Source organism: Aegilops tauschii, chromosome 6 (assembly GCF_002575655.3).
Source record: "Aegilops tauschii subsp. strangulata cultivar AL8/78 chromosome 6, Aet v6.0, whole genome shotgun sequence".
NCBI classification, from domain to species: domain Eukaryota; kingdom Viridiplantae; phylum Streptophyta; class Magnoliopsida; order Poales; family Poaceae; genus Aegilops; species Aegilops tauschii.
Genome location: NC_053040.3, coordinates 367,015,097 through 367,037,177, shown reverse-complemented (window position 1 = coordinate 367,037,177; position 22,081 = coordinate 367,015,097). Strand labels below are relative to the sequence as shown.

General features: G+C 46.8%; 1 protein-coding gene across 1 annotated transcript; it reads left to right on the top strand.

The window, feature by feature from the left end:
- The first annotated feature begins 174 nt into the window (after positions 1–174).
- Positions 175–861, top strand: LOC141026097 (uncharacterized). Its single transcript, XM_073502064.1, has one exon. It carries the CDS (start codon positions 175–177, stop codon positions 859–861), a length of 687 nt encoding a protein of 228 aa, XP_073358165.1.
- The last annotated feature ends 21,220 nt before the right edge of the window (positions 862–22,081 follow it).

The window sequence follows — 22,081 nt, the reverse complement described above, 5'->3', positions numbered from 1 at the left end:
GAGGATACTAGATGTCTGCTATGTCACACGAACGCCGAGGATGGTGGGCACCTGTTTGTACGATGCAAAGAAGTGAAGAGGGTGTGGCGTGCAATGGGCATGGAAGCTGTGAGAAGCGACCTATAAAGATACAATGCAGTTGGAGATGTCTTGGATCACCTATGGACGCTGAAAATGGAGGACAGAGTTCAGATCCTGCATTTCTGGTGGGAGTGGTGGAATGAGCGGAATAGGGCTGGGAAGAATGAGAAGAGAATGCAGCCAGAGGAGCTCGTGCATAGAACCAAACTTGCCACTACGGAATACTGGGATATTGTGGGCAAGCAGAAACAACAAAGCCCAAAAGGGGCGGCCACATGGCGGCCACCAGAGGACGGGACCCTTAAGTTCAATATCGATGGAGCGCATATGCCGAGGAGCGCCCACTCTGCCTGGGGGATCATTGCCCGACACCATACCGGGGATGTGGTAGCTTGCATGGCTGGGAAGAGTGAGCATGTCTATGATGCCTTCGCAGCTGAACTGCAAGCAGCCATGGCGGCGGTGGAGCTAGCCACACATCTTGGAGCGATCAGGATATGCATAGAAACGGACTCACAGCTGCTGCAGGTTGCACTCGTGCAGAAGGAGCCAAGCTGCACGGTGTATGCATCGATCCTGGAAGATCTGAAGGTCCAAATGAGGCTATGGTTCTCAAAATGTGAAGTTCTTGCTTGTAGAAGAGACGCCAACCGTGCTGCGCACGAACTAGCTAAGCTTGGCTATGATTGTAATGTTAACGAACCCACTGTGTGGGAGGTTGATGTCCCGGCATCTGTGGCCGGGCCTGTTTTAGGCGATATGCCTAACATGGTTCATTAATAAAGCAATTGCTTTGACCCTCAAAAAAAAGAAGGGGCGGGCCGCTGCCCGACGATCAAAATTCCGACGGTATGAAGCACTCCAGGAGGGCATCTTCAACCCCAACCCACAAATTTTCTTCCGCTTTTGTCCATAGACAATGAGACTGGTCTACGGACACGGACGCGGCAGGCCGCCGCCATTCAACCATAGCCGCATACATTTCAACCCCTATTTTAACTAAGCAGATGAAATTCATGCAAACCAGCCTATATTCATCAAAGTTGGATAGAAAATAGCATAAAGCATCCATACATATCATATAAATTAAGTCTACTACAATAAGGTCTCAAATTCGATCAGATCCCGAATGTCCAACAAGTTTTTCATAAACGGATCATGTCTTCTCACACATACTCCCCATTCAGCTTCATCCAACAATGTGTGCACGTAAATGGCTATCCCCCTATCCTGTGGTGCACCATGGAAGAGCGTACGGCCTACACATAATGTATTGACCAACACAAAGTGAATGAATGAAAGTGCGTTATATCGACTAGAGGGGGGGTGAATAGGCGATTTTTATGAATTCTTCACTGAGGAATTTGCCGGTGAGGAAATTCCTTAGCAAAGACTTGCAGCGGATTAAGTACTCAAGAGTAAGCATAGCAGAACATAGGCATGGTCATCATGATGAAATGAAGACAAACACAGAGTACATAAAGCGTAAACACAGGATAGCACAAGATGAGGACAAACAGACTGAAGAAATTGAACTGAGGAAATTGAGAAAGTCTTCAGTCAAAGTCTTCAAACACAGATATGACAAGCACACAACACAGTTATGAGGAAATGAAAGAGTTGAGGAAATAGAACCAGTAGGCTTGGTGAAGACAATGATTTGGTAGACCAGTTCCAACTGCTGTCTCAGTTGTACATCTGGTTAGGGCGGCTAGGTATTTAAACCTGAGGACACACAGTCCCGGACACCCAGTCCTGAACATGCAGTCCAGGACACTTAGTCCTCACCGTATTCCCCTTGAGCTAAGGTCACACAGACCTCGCCCAATCACTCGTGGTAAGTCTTCAGGTGACTTCTGAACCTTTACAAACTCGGTCACTCGGCGATCCACAATTTCCTCTTGGATGCTCTAGACCATGACGCCTAACCGTCTGGAAGAAGCACAATCTTCAAAGGTAACAAGCGTCGGATCCACGCAGGATCAATCTCTTCAGTGATGCTCAATCACTTTGGGTTTGTAGGTGTTTGGGTTTGGGTTTTCCTCACTCGATGATTTTCACTCAAAGTCCTCGGAGGATGGGATGCTCTCAAATGACAAATGTCAGTTTCTCTCGGAGCAGCCAACCAGCTAGTGGTTGTAAGGGGCGGCTATTTATAGCCTAGGGAACAGCCCGTCATGATAAGACATAAATGCCCTTCAATGATATGACCGTTAGGTGGGTAGATATTTTGGGACAGCTGGCACAAGGCACAACAACGGTCGGAAATTTGAGTATCAAATTCCTCAGGGCTATCATGTTCCTCACTGTGTAGGCAATCCGCACTGGCGAATTCCTAACTCCTCAGTCAGAACAAATTCCTCAGAGACCAGAAGAACTTCGTCTCTGTCACTGAAGAATAAGACTGAACTATATGAGATTTCCAATGGCTTCACTCGAAGGGATTGGTAGGTGTAGGATTTTGAGTTGAGCATCACATGGAAATTTTTCCTTAGTATTTCCTCGACCCCCTTTAACAGTACGGTGTTTCCTATGACTCAAAAAAGAGAAAATGAAACTACGAAAACAAAAATCTTCACGCTTCATGTTCCTCGAATGAATACCAAGTCTTCAAGGTCACACCAATTTCTTCACTTTCAAAGTCTTCAGAAAGTCTTCAGAAATCCAAAGTGTTCAGTCGAAGAACTTCATTTTTAGGGGTCGACTTTCTCTGTAAATATCATACTCCTCATAGACTTATAGACCTGTGTACACTCATAAACACATTAGTCCCTTAACCTATAAGTCTTCAATACACCAAAATCACTAAGGGGCACTAGATGCACTTACAATCTCCCCCTTTTTGGTGATTGATGACAATATAGGTTAACTTTTCAACGGGGATAAACATATGAAGTGTAAATACTGATATTGAGGAATTTGATTGCAAGATATAGAAGAACTCCCCCTGAAGATGTGCATAGTGAGGAATTTGCTTTTGAAGCAATGCACACTTGAAGAGTTGAATCATGGAGATCTCCCCCTATATCTTGTAATTCATACACGCATTTGACATATTATATGAAGAATTTGAAATGCATGATGAAATATGGTGACTGATGTAATTCAGCATGCGTGCAATAACATTAACGAGGAATAAGCATGCAGAAGAAACAAAAAAAGTATCAGGCCACCATAGAGTTTTAAGTTTACAACTCGATCCAACAAAGTCATCAGAAGAATGAGAGTTGTAACTTAGAAACAAATTCCCATAAAAGATAGACTCGCTTGAAGACTAACTCAAATTTCTCCCTCTTTGTCATCGAATGACCAAAAGGTTCGAAAATGAGGACTAACGCCCCTGAAGAATATCAAGTTGATGAAGGAGCGCCAGCGTTGTTGGGGTCGTTTGTTGATGTAGGGCCTGCCGTAGTGTCGTCCAAGTCTTCATGCTCATCAGTTCCGCGCGATGAAGAATAGGAGCTGGCCACCAAGGAAGAAATCTTGACCTTTTTGTATTTCTTCGGTGGAGGTGCAAACCAGTCAAAGTCTTCCTTGAGACCCATTTTCTTCAGATCTTCTGGACTATAAATGTGAGACAGAACATCCCAGGTACGGTTGAAGGTTTCATGGAGGTAGTAATGGTTTTTCTTCACTGCATTGTGGGTAGCAGTCATGTTGTGAAGAATTGAACCAAACTGACGCTTGACCCATTTGTGATTGCGATCAACCTTCTGGTGAAGACTGAGGAGAAGCTCACGGTCAGTCATCACCCTGGGAGCTGTGCCTTGAGGATTTGGCTTGGTTGCGTTGGCGGCAGAGTCATGGGTGGCAGAGTCATCATTGGTGGAGTAGGATGCAGCCTTGCGAAATTGACCATCCAATGGACGAATGCCTTCATCAATAACAGCAGTAGCCTTTCCCTTTTCATCAGCTGAGGAAAAAGTCCGTTTGAGGACTTCAATCGGGGGCAAGTAGCTGCAATGGTTCAGTGTATCAGCTTTGTAGTTGAGTGAAGACCTTGTTCTGATGAATCTCATAATCCACGGAGCATAAGGCTTCAACTCAAACGGTGACATTGCGACATTTGCTAGAGTCCTCATGAAGAAATCATGGAACTTGACGGGAACGCCATGAATGATATTGAAAAGCAGATTCTTCATGATGCCAACGACTTCTTCTTCATTCGAGTCGTGACCCTTGATAGGACTCAATGTCTTCGTCAGAATGCGATAGACAGTCCGAGGCACATATAACAATTCCTTCACAAGGAATTTAGTTCTTGGGGCCTGACCTGGCTTCAATGGCTTCATCAGCACTTGCATATAGTGATCTGTAAGCTCAGGTTCACTGTAGACGCAATGAGCAGCTTCAAGGGAAGGACTGAGAGGCAAAGCACGAAGCAATTCAGTAGCTGGTTCCTTATAGTGAATATTTTCAGACATCCAGTCCAGCACCCATGAATTCACATCTTCAGAGTCTCTGGTGATGTGCAGAGTTGCATAAAATTGAAGAATGAGCTCTTCATTCCAATCACATATATCAGTGCAGAAATTTAACAGCCCAGCATCGTGAAGAACACTGAGGACTGGCACGAAGCACGACAGAGATTCCATATCCACGTGAGGAATGTGCTCATGATCAAAGACTTTGTCTTTGTTGAACAGCACTGAGGAATAAAAATTTGCCTGGCTGGCAGTCCAGAAACGCCTCTTCCTAATGTGAGCAGAGTCATAGGGGTTGTAATCAGTGAAGAATACGTGCTCGCCGAAGAAATCATTAGCCTTGAATTGTTGCTTCCTTGAGAATGGATCCTTTGGTTTGGGCAGAGGAGTGTCAGTCAGTTGCATTACAACCTCAGGAATCGCAATCTCAGGTTCTTCAGGCTGAGGAATTTCTGGTTCCTCTTCAGTGGCAGCCTAGGTCTTCAATTCTTCAGGTACATTTTCTTCAGCACTAGTGACTGGAATTTCTTCATGGACAGATGGGGTTGCACGAGGTTCTTTAGATCCCATTTGTACTTCAGTAGCAACAGGGGACTGAGGAATTTGCTGTAAAGGTGTGAAGAGTGGAGAGTTGGGGTGCTGACTTTCCCAAAAGTCATCATTCAGCACAGGTGTGGTACAGCCAATGTCCACATCTTCATCTTCCATTTCTTCAATGCCGGCCTCTTCAGCAGTAAACTGAGGCATAGGCGAGGAAACAGCTGGAGTTGAAGGGATTTCATCCACTTCAATTTCTTCATCCATCTGCTCTGACGAAGCAGCAGAAGGATTTTCTTCATAAGATCCGCTAGGGATCACATATTCTTCATCAAAAGGAACAAGGTCCTTTGATGGCATGGTTGAGATTGGAACAACATCAATGGGGTTTGCAAATGAGCTGGTCATAGACTTCATTTTCTTCGGAGCTGAAGAATCTGAAGGAGCTGATGCTTTCCTTTTCTTCACTGTTGCATGTTCTGCAGCCTTGGTCTTCTTCACATCTGATGCAGATGGAAGGATTGGAGTTGGGGTAGGCGTAGGAGGAGCAGAGGAATGTGGTTGATTCTTCAGGCACAACTGATGCAGTTGCCCTGACTTCTTCATTTTCTTCAGGCGCACCACTAGTGGATGCCCTGGCAATTTCTTTAGCGGCTCGAATGCAGTCATCAGCCCTGGAACTCACATTTTCTTCAGCAGCCTGAAAATCATCAGCGGTGCTGGCATGTTCTTCAGTTGGCTGAGCAAATGCTTCAGCCTGAGGAATTTCTTGTTGCGATGGGGCTGCAACATTTGAGGTGAACTTCTCAGTCAGTTTAACAAACCTGACCTTGGCTCCTTTCCAATCAGCATAGTAAGCCTTGAAATCATCACTGAGGACTTTGATTTCAGACTGTATTTTCACAAGATCATCTGTTGTCATAGAGACAACGTTGTTCTTCAGGAATTTCTCCTTCCTGTATTGCGCTTTCTTGATCTGCCTGGCCTTCTCAAATTTCCATTTCTCTTCTTGGATGAAGGCAGTCAGCATATGATTTTGGCCAGGAGTCAGCTTGAAGTCAGGCATAGGAGTGTCTGGGTCCTTGTGCCAGAGATCAATGTAATCGAGGACCAACTTTGGATCCAAAAGCAGAGGCACATTTGTGCCCTTGGCTCTAGCGGCCCTGATTTGCCTATCTCTGATGATTTCAGCAAGTTCTTCATCATCAGCTTCGTCTTCTTCAGACGGCACTTGGAAGGCGACCTGCTTCTTGTGAGGACTTGGGCGAGAACCTCGTCCAGCAGTGGTCTTTGTCTTCAGCAGAGAGGGTCCTGTTGAAGAATTTGGAGCAGCTGAGGAACTAGCTGAAGCTCCTGAGGCAATAGAGATGCATGTAGTCCTTTGGCACGTGGCAAGATGCACAAGTGCTGAGGATTTGGTCGGAGCAGCTGAGGACTTATGCAGAGGAGCTGAGGATTTTTGAGGAGTAGGAGCAGCATGAGGAATTGGCCGTGAGGGCTTTGAGGATTCTGGCCGTGAGGGCATTGAAGGTGAAGCACTTGGCTTACGCGCAGGCTTCTTTGCCATGGATTTCTTCAGCTTGACAGAGGCCTCAGCGGCAACAGCAGCAGCAGAGTCTTCATTGAATTTCCTCACTGCTTCTCTGGCTTGTCTAGCCAGATTGGCCTGGCGCTTGGCCCATTCATCAGGATAATCCTCACCACGCTTGAGGCTGGTGAGATCAGCTTCTTGGCCAGGTGCCAACGGAGGTCTTGGGCATGGAGGATTGAGTGCGAATTTTTTCATGTACTTGGGAGTCACATACCTATACTCCCTCCACTCTCTTGCCCATCTCCTCTCTATCTTCTGAATGCGCACCTTGCGCTGATTTTTATCTTCCTCAGGGGGTGTGCAGTACCCAGCATAGATGTCCTCAGGGATTTCAAATGCAGTGTTGACCTCAGGCCTCTTTCCTCCTTTCTGTGGCTTCTTTCCATCAGCCATTTTCTTCAGATGAGGAATTTGAACAATTGAATTCTCTGAAGAAGTATGCAAATTTTCTTCGAGAAACGCTGCAAATGAGTTAAGTTGATGAGAACCTAGTGATTCAGCAGCGGACATGAGTACCTGTGAACAGAGTATAGTTGCGAGGAACTTGGAGAGGTCATATGCGTTCTCAGAAGGTTTTGTAAAAAGAACAAGTTTGAGGAATTTGACCAGACGAGTCTTGAAGAATTTCACTAAGCGTTCTTTGTCTTAGGTTCTAGAGTTGTATAGATCGAAGATCCACACAATTGAGGAATCTTGAAGAAAAATTATTGCTTAGAGAAACGAATCAAGAACAGATGATATGTGTGGTGTTTAGTGTGTGAAGAATTTGAAGAACAAAGACCTTTGAAGATTTTGAAGAACATGACGAACTATGAGGTGGAGAAGTGAAGTTCGTCTGTGCAGATCTTCCACGCCCTAACTCGGCGGAGGAAGACGGCTACGGCGGCGGCGGAGTGAAGATTTCCGCGGTCGGTGCGAGTACGGCAGCGACGAGGTCGAGGCAGTGAAGCTCTTCCTCACCGGTGACGATGAAGTAGCGGCGGCGCTAGGGTTTGAGAAGCTCGAGCTGGAGAGAGGTCGAGCGGAGTAAAGGAAGTGAGGAAGGGGAGAGGGGGTATTTATAGCCACGGTGAAAAACTATTCGCCCGACGAAATTGGACGAGCGTGCCCCTGACCCTTCTAATTTTCTTGACATGTGTCACCCACGTACTGAGAAGTGGAGATCGTGTTAGATCGTGGGTGAATAGATAAGTATTTCATGGGATGCGGAACGGTTTGAGCGGCAAAGCCAAAAATTTGGATAAGATAAGTTTTAACGTTCCGTTCGCAAATTCTTCAGCTGACAAGGACACAGTGAAGATTTTGAACGAGTTTCAAATAGAACGCACATGAAGAATTTGTGAATAGATTGGGTTGAGTTTAGCATAGAGGGGGAAGGGTCCGATCACATTCACTTAGCAGAAAAAGCAACTTGAAGAGATAGCAATAAGTGAATGCTGTAGAGGACATAAACTCACATATATATATATATATATATATATATATATATATATATATATATATATATATATATATATATATATATAGCAAATGAAGTAAAACGACGGAAACAGTGAAGACAATGCAAAGTTGAAGAAAATGAACAACTGAGGAATTTCACTGAGGAAAAACTCAATTTGAAGATTTTCAACTTTGGTGGTGGCGTGACCCACCATATAAGAATGATGATTTCAGACACCGCGTACAATTGTCGTAGGGTTATGAGAATCAAATTCTTCGTTAATTTCTTCACACTTAGAGTGTTATTCTTCATTGATTGAAGAAAAACGTTTCTTCATGTGTTGCACATCTAAGTCATCAATTTTGCATAAGTGTTAGGATGAGTGTCCTTTTCAAAGAACATTTGAAGATTCTAGGATATTTAGCTCACACCGCAACTTACTAAATCTCTTCTCATCCAAGAGCTTTGTGAAGATATCGGCTAGCTATTCTTCAGTCTTCACATGCTCAATAGAAATGTCGCCCTTCAACACATGATCACGAAGAAAATGATGACGAATCTGAATGTGCTTTGTCTTCGAGTGCTGAACTGGGTTGTGAGCAATCTTGATGGCACTCTCATTGTCACAGTAGAGAGGCACATTATTCATGTTGACGCCGTAGTCCTTGAGAGTTTGCTTCAGCCACAACAATTGAGCACAGCAAGAACCAGCAGCAATGTACTCAGCTTCAGCAGTAGACATTGATACGCAGTTCTGTTTCTTCGAGGACCAACAGACCAAAGATCATCCGAGGAAATGACATGTACCAGATGTTGACTTGCGGTCCACATGATCACCAGCATAGTCAGAGTCAGAATATCCAATGAGATCAAAAGCCGAGCCCTTGGGGTACCATAATCCAAGTGTTGGTGTGTGAGCTAGATATCGAAGAATATGCTTCACTGCCTTATGGTGTGATTCCTTCGGTGTAGCTTGAAATCGGGCACACATGCAAACACTAAGCATAATATCTGGCCTAGATGCACATAAATACAATAAAGAACCAATCATGGAGCGGTATACCTTTTGATCGAAGTCAATACCATTTTCATCAGTGCACAGATGGCCATTTGTGGGCATCGGAATTTTGACGCCTTTGCAATCTTGCATGCCGAATTTCCTCAGTACATCCTTGAGGTATTTCTCCTGAGATATGAATATGCCATTGCGCGGTTGACGAATTTGAAGACCTAAGAAGAATTTCAATTCTCCCAGCATAGACATTTGATATTCTTCACTCATCATATAGGCAAATTCATCACTATAACGTTGGTCAGTACAGCCAAAGATAATATCATCAACATATATTTGGCACACAAACAATTCATCATCATAAGATTTAGTGAAAAGAGTAGGGTCGAGTGAACCGGGTTTGAAGCCTTTCTTCATGAGGAATTCCTTCAAAGTATCATACCATGCCCGAGGGGCCTGCTTGAGGCCATAGAGGGCCTTATTGAGTCTGAAGACTTTGTCAGGATGCTTTGGATCTTCAAAACCTGGGGGTTGAGCAACATATACTTCTTCCTCAAGCTTACCATTGAGGAATGCACTTTTCACATCCATTTGATATAAACTGGTATCATGATGGTTAGCATAGGCAAGTAATATGCGAATAGCTTCAAGTCTAGCAACAGGTGCAAAAGTTTCATCGAAATCAATTCCTTCAACCTGTGTGTAGCCTTGAGCTACAAGCCGTGCCTTATTCCTCACCACAAGGCCATTTTCATCTTGCTTGTTGCGGTAGATCCACTTTGTACCAATGATATTGTGCTTGCGAGGATCTGGACGTTTAACCAGTTCCCAGACGTTGTTGAGCTCGAATTGATGTAATTCTTCTTGTTGGGGAACGTAGCAGAAATTCAAAAAAAATTCTACGTGTCCCCAAGATCAATCTAGGAGATGCTAGCAACGAGAGAGAGGGAGTGCATCTTCATACCCTTGAAGATCGCGATGCGTAAGCGTTGTTTGAACGCGGTCAGTGGAGTCGTACACGAAGCGATTCAGATCGCGGACGAATCCGATCTAAGCACCGAACAACGGTGCCTCCGCGTTCAACACACATGCAGCCCGGTGACGTCTCCCGTGCCTTGATCCAGCAAGGAGAGAGGGAGAGGTTGGGGAAGACTCCGTCCAACAGCAGCACAACGGCATGGTGGTGATGGAGGAGCGTGGCACTCCAGCAGGGCTTCGCCAAGCACTGCGAGAGACGAGGAGGGAGAGGGGTAGGGCTGCGCCAAGAGAGAGGGAGACTCATGTCTATGGCAGACCCAAAAACCCCCACTATATATAGGGGAAGGGGAGGGGCTGCGCCCCCATCTAGGGTTCCCCCCCTAGGGGTGGCGGCCAGCCCTAGATTGGATGGAGGGGCGGCCAAGAGGGGGAGAGAGGGGGGGGCGCACCCTAGGTGGGCCTTAGGCCCATCTGAGCCTAGGGTTTTCCCCTTTCCCCTTTTCCATGCGCCTTGGGCCTCTTGTGGGAGTGTGACGCCCGGATAATTAGGCTACAGTAATTCCCTGCTAATGGGGCCACATCACCACGATCACTGTTGTTATTCTCCCGATGATTCAATCCCGTTCAAATTCAAAATTCAAAATCAAGGCAAACGATAAAAGTTTTCAAACATTAAAACTAAAATGTTCAAATTGGAACAAATAAATCCTAAGTAATAATGGAGGAGAAACCACACTTTTATAAAATGTGTAAATACTCTAAAATGAGCAAAACAGCAGCTAAAACTAATAATTAAATGCTTTTTATAATATATAAAATATTAAACTAATTTATTTGGGAGCCCAGGTTATTGTGACAATAGAATAAGTAGTAACACTATTTTAGGAACTAATTTAGCATTTTATAAAACTATAGTAAATAGAAAGTGAGATAAAACAGTAAAAAGGAAATAGATAAAAAAAACCAAACCAATAAATAAAAAAAAAGACCCCCGGGCCAACCAACCCAACAGGTCGGCCCAGTCAGCCACCAGGCCAGCCCACCCCGTCGCCTTATCCCCGCACCCCCTGTGACCTAAAGCCACGTCCCACTCTCCCCCCCACGACTCTTCCTCCCTCGCACGCTCCCTCCCCTTGTTTCCAGATCGGGCGCCCCTGGCACCGATCGATGCCGCCGCCCACGCCCGACGTCCTCCCCGCCACCTTAGACTACGCCGGGAGCACCGCCTCCGCCGTCTTCGTCAACTACAAGGACGTATCGGAGCTCGGGACCTCTACCTCGCGCCGATCCAGCCGTTCCCTTCCCCGGATCGCCGTCACCCGCCGCCGGACCTCGTCGCCTCGCCGCACGTCGTCCCCGTCGTCCTCACCACGCCCCGCTGCCTAAGACCCTACAACCCCGGTGAGGCCCCCCGGCCTCTCCTTCTCTCCCCGCGTCGTCGCCCGTTACCGCCCCATCCCCGCCGTGAGCCTCGTCCGCCCCCCTCTTCTCTCCCCGTCATCGGATCCGGTCCGCGCTCGCGCTCACCACGCGCCCGCACGTGCGCGTCCGTGCTCACCGCGCCCGCACCGCGGCCGTCGTCGCCCTGCGCGCCGACGCGCGCCCGCGCCTCCCCGCTAACCCAGCCGCGCCCTCTTCTGGCTGCCCCGCTCTCGTCGCTCACCTACCGCCGTGCACGCGTCCGCCTCCGGCGCTCACCCCCCCCCCCCGCACCGTCGCCCCGCTCCCCCCCCACGATGGCCCTGCCGCTGCTTCACCGGAGCTCCCCGCCGTTCGCCGCCCCGCGCGCCCAGCTCGCCGGCACACCGGCGCCCGCGCCCGCCAGCCGCCCCGTCGGGTGCGCCCCCGCGGGCCAGCGCCCGTTCGGGGCTATGCCCGTTAGCGCCCATTCCTGCTATGGCCTTTGGGCCAATGACACAAGGGGCCCACGCCCCTGAACGTTTAAAAAAAGAGAATAAAAAAATATATAAATAATAATAATAATAAAGATAATAATAATATATTAAAAATAATTAATTAATTAAAGAATTAATTAACCTAATTAATTTTTGATTAATTAAACTAATCTAATAACTAAACTAATTAAACTGTTAGTTAATTAATTAATCAGTCAATGACAGGTGGGTCCCGCACGTCAGTTTGACCCAGTCAACGCCCTGTTGACTGCTGACATCATGCTGACGTCATGATGACGTCAACAGGCACTATTCTGGATAATGTTGAATTAAATAAATTAAATACATTCTGAAATGATTTAAAACTTTAGAAAATCATATAAAATAAACCGTAGCTCAGATGAAAATACTTTCTACATGAAAGTTGCTCAGAACGACGAGACGAATCCGGATACGCAGCCCGTTCGTCCGCCACACATCCGTAGCATAGCAAACCTGTAACATTTCACCTCCGGTTCATCTGTCCGAAAACGCGAAACACCGGGGATACTTTCCCGGATGTCTCCCCCTTCACCGGTATCACCTCATACCGCGTTAGAACACGTCTAGCTCTGCCTGTTGTCCTGTTATGTACTTACTTGCTATGTATTTATTGTTTCTCCCCCTCTTCTCTTCGGTAGACCCCGTGACGATGATGATGCCCCTGTGATCGACTACGTCACCGACGACCCCTCCTTCTTGTCTGAGCAACCAGGCAAGCCCCCCCCTTGATCACCAGATATCACCTATTCTTCTCTATACTGCTTGCATTAGAGTGGTGTAGCATGTTACTGCTTTCGGTTAACCCTATTCTGCTGCATAGCCTGTCATTGTTGCTACAGTTGTTACCTTTACCTGCAATCCTACATGCTTAGTATAGGATGCTAGTGTTCCATCAGTGGCCCTACACTCTTGTCCGTCTGCCATGCTATACTACTGGGCCGTGATCACTTTGGGAGGTGATCACGGGTATATACTATATACATTATATACATGACACATGTGGAGACTAAAGTCGGGTCGACTCGAGGAGTACCCGCAAGTGATTCTGATGAGGGGGCTGGAAGGACAGGTGGCTCCACCCCGGTAGAGGTGGGCCTGGGTTCCTGACGGCCCCCGACTGTTACTTTATGGCGAAGCGACAGGGCAGGTTGAGACCGCCTAGGTGAGAGGTGGGCCTGGCCCTGGTCGGCGTTCGCGGATGCTTAATACGCTTAACGAGATCTTGGTATTTGATCTGAGTCTGGCCATTTGGTCTATACGCACTAACCATCTACGCGGGAGTAGTTATGGGTATCCCGACGTCGTGGTATCAGCCGAAGCTCTTTTGACGTCAGCGACTGAGTGGCGCGCGCCGCATTGGACCGTAAGCTCGCGCTTGTATTAAGGGGTTAGGTCTACTTCCGGCCGCGTACGCAACGTGCAGGTGCGCATAGGGCGATGGGCCCAGACCCCTGCGCGCATAGGTTTAGACCGGCGTGCTGACCTCTCTGTTGAGCCTAGGTGGGGCTGCGACGCGTTGATCTTACGAGGCCGGGCATGACCCAGAAAAGTGTGTCCGGCCAAATGGGATCGAGCGTGTTGGGTTATGTGGTGCACCCCTGCAGGGAAGTTTATCTATTCGAATAGCCGTGTCCCTCGGTAAAAGGACGACCCGGAGTTGTACCTTGACCTTATGACAACTAGAACTGGATACTTAATAAGACACACCCTTCCAAGTGCCAGATATAACCCGGTGGTCGCTCTCTAACAGGGTGACGAGGAGGGGATCGCCGGGTAGGATTATGCTATGCGATGCTACTTGGAGGACTTCAATCTACTCTCTTCTACTTGCTGCAAGATGGAGATGGTCAGAAGTGTAGTCTTCGACAGGATTAGCTATCCCCCTCTTATTCTGGCATTCTGCAGTTCAGTCCACTGATATGGCCCTTTACACATATACCCATGCATATGTAGTGTAGCTCCTTGCTTGCGAGTACTTTGGATGAGTACTCACGGTTGCTTTTCTCCCTCTTTTCCCCTTTCTATACCTGATTGTCGCAACCAGATGCTGGAGTCCAGGAGCTAGAGATCCCGAGGATGATGCTACATGGAGTTCGGCTTCGAGGAGTAGTTAGGAGGTCCCAGGCAGGAGGCCTTGCCTTTTCGATCGTTGCTACTTTTGTGCTAGCCTTCTTAAGGCAAACTTGTTTAACTTATGTCTGTACTCAGATATTGTTGCTTCCGCTGACTCGTCTGTGATCGAGCACTTGTATTCGAGCCCTCGAGGCCCCTGGCTTGTATTATGATGCTTGTATGACTTATTTATGTTTTAGAGTTGTGTTGTGATATCTTCCCGTGAGTCCCTGATCTTGGTCGTACACATTTGCGTGCATGATTAGTGTACGGTCAAATCGGGGGCGTCACAAGTTGGTATCAGAGCCAACTGCCTGTAGGAATCCCCCTTTCCAACTCCTTGGCCGAAGTCGAGTCTAGTCATTGAAAAACTTTTACTAACATGGCTGTGTGGCTTACGGGCCCACGTCGCCATTAGGTGGTATTAGGATCTTTTATTCCTCGTCTATACTCTGGGACTCTGAGCTCTCTTCTATTCGGGTAATTTGATTCTGCTAAAAACAAAACTAACTTTAGGTTCTCGAAAATACTATCTCCCGGAGAGCCCCTTCAGTCCGGATGATCGCCGACTACATCAGAAGATTTCGAAGATACTCTCCGATATTCTCTCAAGACCTTGTGCCCGTTGCCTTTGCAATTCCCTACCACCAAAATATCCCTATGGATAAATACTTACACCTGTCATTCTTACTTTTATTCACAGTCGATCTTGTTAATACAAAATACCCCGAGAATACTTTGTGCCTACTGCCTTGCAGTTCTTTGCCACCTGAATACCCCTACGAATAGTTACTCGCACTTATCGAGTATCCGCTCATCCCCAAATGATTCATGTATTACACAAAGTCTTCGAAATACCATTCGATCTTTCGAAAATCCTCAACAACCTATTGCTCTTGAAATTCTTGTTTGCTTGCATTATGGTTAATCCCATAAGTCTCGTAAATCTTATTGGCATCTCTTGTCATCATCATTTTGAGACCGTTGATTCAATTTGTTGCGAATGCTCGCAATCCTCAATCAGATCCTAGTATTCATCCTTCCGGCTCAGACGTCATTTTAAACGTGAGCTGGATCTCGACCAATCAAATTTGCCATCGATTGTACCCCTAAGTCTACTCAACTTATCCATCCCTAATCAGAGCGTTTGCTTCTGATCCCTTGAATTTGAAATTATAATTCCTTTGCATTGAGCTTTGAGTTAGTCAGTTGTTTCTATAATCTGATCTCCTGGCATTCTTTCTTCCTCTGGTTGAGTACTAATGCTCACATCAGATCCCTTGTGGACCACCAGACCCTTTTGTCGGATCTTATCCGACAATGTCCTTCATATTAAATAAGCTTGTGAGCTTTTTCCTCGGATACCTGATGCCTTTGGTAAATTGTATCATCTGATTTTGAACAATGCTCTTCTTTCGAGCTTGTAATATTTACTCCGAAGTTTGTGGTATATGTTCCTAAGATGCCTTGATGGGTTGAACCTATGCCTTTCATAATACGTGTGAACTCGAAAGTTTTCATGAGTCATACTCTTCTGGTATTTTGCCAGATAAAATTTTTCCACACTGCAACTTCATCAAACGCGAGAAGTGAATGAAAGGTTATGCATTGAAGAAGTGGGAGTCGACCTTGAACTTTGTGTTCATGCCCATGGACACGATGTATACCTCATCATGGAAGCTTCTCTTAAAATAATTGTCCCCTTGTAATAAGTTCATCTGGTATCCGTGGACGTCGTTCCGACCATGTTCTCCTTTAAATATCATTTCTCGTACAAGTTTAAGCACTTGTCTTCTGTAAGAGCAATACCCCAGTCCAACCTCTACTTTGGTTTGTCGTCGAGTATTACCCCCTGGTATCTCGAGATTATCATGGAACTGCATAACTTCTTATGAGTTCTCCATAAAGTATTACATTCTCATGGATTCCAATTTTTCACGGGCTCCGAGTTATTAAACACTCAAGGACATCGATAACTGAATCGAGTCCGCATCATGATTAAACAACTCTTAATAATCTCCTTTGTTTACGAGTTCGTACCCGATCACGTCATCCCTAGCCTGCTCGGCTATGTTATTATCGTGCCGATTTTAACTGTGCTACCTGGTCTTTATTCCCGGAGCACCACCTTCGACGCTGAGCTAAGCTTACGTCAATTTTCCTCGTCATATCATTTCGCCTTGAACAGCAAGCTTGATTTCGAGTTTGTGTCGTACCCCTGGTTCCAATAACTTTTCGCTTCATCATTCCTTTGACTTGATGTCATCGCCAATCGATTACCTCTTCATAAATTCTCGCTACAAATGTGTCGTGAACATCATCAACATTCTGAGCTCTTCCAAGATATCTATCGAATTCTGGATGAGAAATACCATCCTTGCCCTCGATGATTTGTTTTATCATCGACCATTTTATCGCCTTCCATTCAACACAAACTTGTTCGTGTTTTGTGTTGTACCTTGATTTCCTTGCTATCTAGCTTATGATATGTTCTACCTTGGAGTATTACCATCTTTTATGTCAAGTATGTCGTAAGAATTTCACCACCTCGTATGACATCTTGGTACAGTGATACTTCTCCCCATCACCATTCTTTCTTGGTCCCCGTGTTGTTTCTAAAAGGAATACCGACCAATGGTCTGTGATGTGTAAATTCTAAACTTCTAGCAACCCTATTGCTTTGAAGTTATTGGTCTATAGCTTCATTCTACGTCTATGGCTTAATGAATCATCATTCGAACATTGATTGTGCTACCTAGCCCATATTTCGGGTGCACATTTCAACCAATGTTTAACTGTGTATGTTTTCCTCGAGCATACATCATTAAGTCATTCGATCTAGTTAATGTTATCTCCTTGTTCACATAGCGGTGGAAATCCACATTTTGGAAATCTCAATGGATTGTCGCTGAGACAATCACCCACCTCCTCATCCTCTCGTTGGTATACTGATGGACTCTTGTTTCGGAACTCGCTTCCATAGTTCGTTTCCCGAGAATCTTACAATGTCATCTCGTCAATTGGTGTTGCACCTTTCTTCTCAGGCATCCTGAGTCTGAGTTATCCTGACACCAATCAAATCTGAATCTCGGTCAGATATGATGGTTGGAACATATTTCCAAGAGTTATAACATTGGCCTATTTATGACCCGGTAAGGTGATGACATGCCGAACACACCTGGCCGGAGGACCTATTGTTATAGTTTCCTTTTTGGCAAGGTTAGTCATTCTTCCGTGAGGAAATTGTAAGACTTATTCTATAAGTTGTTCCTAATGGATCCTTTTTGTTTCCAAAGTCTAATCTTCACCTGTTGACCATGTCAATGTTATCTCGAAGCATGTCTATGGTACTCCAATTTTCAACAGGAACATTTGAAGCCCAATGCTAAATGTTTCCTGCTCAATTATCCAAACACCGCTGAATGGGTAATGTCATGAAAATTCTCTCCCGTACCTAAAGAGTTTTCTACATTATATCCTGTCATGGATATCATGCTCTGCTTGTCCTTGGGAAGGATATACCCCTGAAATATGTGTTTAAACACATTTTCCTTTCCATTCTTCTGTTTAACCTGATAATCATATTTTCCTTTCCATTGTTTGGTTTAACATTTCTGGTGATCTATATGATCTAAGCAGTAATATTCTCCTGCTTATGTAAACACCTCGGTGTACAACTCTGTCAGTAAGACCCTGTTACTATTGTTGAGGACATTTCGGTAGGCACCGATGGATGAGAACTTGCCTATTGGTCCGCCTCGTTTCAACGAGCAGGAAAATAGTTCTCTTCGTCCCTCGCCCTTGGTACCAACGTGTTGCCGACATAACTGACAGGGTACTCTCTGACATGCCTTGCTATCATGACCGTGCAAGATGTCACTGCTCCTACAAAAAAAACCACATGGTGGGCCCATAACCCACAGTTCCATAGGATCGGAACCTGACTCTCTTGTACACCCCCTGTTCCCAAGGTTATTTCTCACGTTTGGCTTCGTATGTAATTCACGTGCCACCTTTCGTGAGATCATCAATTTTGGTATCAGACACAATACTTATTCCCGTTGCTTTGAACCCTACAGGCATCGAGCGATTGCCTGCCCGCTCGAAACTTCCCCACGATACCTCCTTACTTTGCTCTCGATATTGTCTTAAATTTCCATTCGAGAGTTACTTTCTGCCACCTTCCCTGATGTTATCAACCAGATAGTCAACCATTCAGAGGTCTGTTATTCCGAAGTTACCCCTTGTCCTTCGTAAGCACGATGGAGTTCCCGAAGAAAGGATGCCAGCTTCATCATGATTACCTTAAGCATCAAAAATGAAGACCTCAACGTAATGGATCGACCTCTTCGGGAAGAGCAACCAAGACCGAGAAGAATCGTTAGAATTTCGTAACCAGGACTTTCCCCCTTACACCCCTCTTAAATCTCGGGACGAGATTTCTTGTAGTGGAGGAGAATTGTGACGCCCGGATAATTAGGCTACAGTAATTCCCTGCTAATGGGGCCACATCACCACGATCACTGTTGTTATTCTCCCGATGATTCAATCCCGTTCAAATTCAAAATTCAAATCAAGGCAAACGATAAAAGTTTTCAAACATTAAAACTAAAATGTTCAAATTGGAACAAATAAATCCTAAGTAATAATGGAGGAGAAACCACACTTTTATAAAATGTGTAAATACTCTAAAATGAGCAAAACAGCAGCTAAAACCAATAATTAAATGCTTTTTATAATATATAAAATATTAAACTAATTTATTTGGGAGCCCAAGTTATTGTGAATATAGAATAAGTAGTAACACTATTTTAGGAACTAATTTAGCATTTTATAAAACTATAGTAAATAGAAAGTGAGATAAAACAGTAAAAAGGAAATAGATAAAAGAAAACCAAACCAATAAAAAAAAAGACCCCCGGGCCAACCGACCCAACAGGTCGGCCCAGTCAGCCACCAGGCCAGCCCACCCCGTCGCCTTATCCCCGCACCCCCCTGTGACCTAAAGCCACGTCCCACTCTCCCCCCCACGACTCTTCCTCCCTCGCACGCTCCCTCCCCTTGTTTCTAGATCGGGCGCCCCTGGCACCGATCGATGCCGCCGCCCACGCCCGACGTCCTCCCCGCCACCTCAGACTACGCCGGGAGCACCGCCTCCGCCGTCCGTCAACTACAAGGACGTATCGGAGCTCGGGACCTCTGCCTCGCGCCGATCGAGCCGTTCCCTTCCCCGGATCGCCGTCACCCGCCGCCGGACCTCGTCGCCTCGCCGCACGTCGTCCCCGTCGTCCTCACCACGCCCCGCTGCCTAAGACCCTACAACCCCGGTGAGGCCCCCCGGCCTCTCCTTCTCTCCCCGCGTCGTCGCCCGTTACCGCCCCATCCCCGCCGTGAGCCTCGTCCGCCCCCCTCTTCTCTCCCCGTCATCGGATCCGGTCCGCGCTCGCGCTCACCACGCACCCGCACGCGCGTGTCCGTGCTCACCGCGCCCGCACCGCGGCCGCCGTCGCCCCGCGCGCAGACGCGCGCCCGCGCCTCCCCGCTAACCCAGCCGCGCCCTCTTCTGGCTGCCCCGCTCTCGTCGCTCACCTACCGCCGTGCACGCGTCTGCCTCCGGCGCTCACCCCCCCGCACCGTCGCCCCACTCTCCCCCCCCCCACGATGGCCCTGCCGCTGCTCCACCGGAGCTCCCCGCCGTTCGCCGCCCCGCGCGCCCAGCTCGCCGGCACACCGGTGCCCGCGCCCGCCAGCCGCCCCGTCGGGTGCGCCCCCGCGGGCCAGCGCCCGTTCGGGGCTATGCCCGTTAGCGCCCATGCCTGCTTTGGCCTTTGGGCCAATGACACAAGGGGCCCACGCCCCTGAACGTTTAAAAAAAAGAGAATTAAAAAATATATATATAAATAATAATAATAATAAAGATAATAATAATATATTAAAAATAATTAATTAATTAAAGAATTAATTAACCTAATTAATTTTTGATTAATTAAACTAATCTAATAACTAAACTAATTAAACTGTTAGTTAATTAATTAATCAGTCAATGACAGGTGGGTCCCGCACGTCAGTTTGACCCAGTCAACGCCCTGTTGACTGCTGACATCATGCTGACGTCATGATGACGTCAACAGGCACTATTCTGGATAATGTTGAATTAAATAAATTAAATACATTCTAAAATGATTTAAAACTTTAGCAAATCATATAAAATAAACCGTAGCTCAGATGAAAATACTTTCTACATGAAAGTTGCTCAGAACGACGAGACGAATTCGGATACGCAGCCCGTTCGTCCGCCACACATCCGTAGCATAGCAAACCTGTAACATTTCACCTCCGGTTCATCTATCTGAAAATGCGAAACACCGGGGATACTTTCCCGGATGTCTCCCCCCTTCACCAGTATCACCTCATACCGCGTTAGAACAGGTCTAGCTCTGCCTGTTGTCCTGTTATGTACTTGCTTGCTATGTATTTACTATTTCTCCCCCTCTTCTCTTCAGTAGACCCCGTGACGATGCTGATGCCCCTGTGATCGACTACGTCACCGACGACCCCTCCTTCTTATCTGAGCAACCAGGCAAGCCCCCCCCCTTGATCACCAGATATCACCTATTCTTCTCTATACTGCTTGCATTAGAGTGGTGTAGCATGTTACTGCTTTCGGTTAACCCTATTCTGCTGCATAGCCTGTCATTGTTGCTACAGTTGTTACCTTTACCTGCAATCCTACATGCTTAGTATAGGATGCTAGTGTTCCATCAGTGGCCCTACACTCTTGTCCGTCTGCCATGCTATACTACTGGGCCGTGATCACTTTGGGAGGTGATCACGGGTATATACTATATACATTATATACATGACACATGTGGAGACTAAAGTCGGGTCGGCTCGAGGAGTACCCGCAAGTGATTCTGATGAGGGGGCTGAAAGGACAGGTGGCTCCACCTCGGTAGAAGTGGGCCTGGGTTCCTGACGGCCCCCGACTGTTACTTTATGGCGAAGCGACAGGGCAGGTTGAGACCGCCTAGGTGAGAGGTGGGCCTGGCCCTGGTCGGCGTTCGCGGATGCTTAATACGCTTAACGAGATCTTGGTATTTGATATGAGTCTGGCCATTTGGTCTATACGCACTAACCATCTACGCGGGAGTAGTTATGGGTATCCCGGCATCGTGGTATCAGCCGAAGCTCTTTTGACGTCAGCGACTGAGTGGCGCGCGCCGCATTGGACCGTAAGCTCGCGCTTGTATTAAGGGGGCTAGGTCTGCTTCCGGCCGCGTACGCAACGTGCAGGTGTGCATAGGGCGATGGGCCCAGACCCCTGCGCGCATTGGTTTAGACCGGCGTGCTGACCTCTCTGTTGAGCCTAGGTGGGGCTGCGACGCCTTGATCTTACGAGGCCGGGCATGACCCAGAAAAGTGTGTCCGGCCAAATGGGATCGAGCGTGTTGGGTTATGTGGTGCACCCCTGCAGGGAAGTTTATCTATTCGAATAGCCGTGTCCCTCGGTAAAAGGACGACCCGGAGTTGTACCTTGACCTTATGACAACTAGAACTGGATACTTAATAAAACACACCCTTCCAAGTGCCAGATATAACCCGGTGGTCGCTCTCTAACAGGGTGACGAGGAGGGGATCGCCGGGTAGGATTATGCTATGCGATGCTACTTGGAGGACTTCAATCTACTCTTTTCTACTTGCTGCAAGATGGAGATGGTCAGAAGCATAGTCTTCGACATGATTAGCTATCCCCCTCTTATTCTGGCATTCTGCAGTTCAGTCCACTGATATGGCCCTTTACACATATACCCATGCATATGTAGTGTAGCTCCTTGCTTGCGAGTAGTTTGGATGAGTACTCACGGATGCTTTTCTCCCTCTTTTCCCCTTTCTATACCTGATTGTCGCAACCAGATGCTGGAGTCCAGGAGCTAGAGATCCCGAGGATGATGCTACATGGAGTTCGGC

Coding starts and splice junctions, on each gene's coding strand:
- LOC141026097 (XM_073502064.1), top strand. CDS start 175: ATGGAGGACAGAGTTCAGATCCTGCATTTCTGGTGGGAGTGGTGGAAT.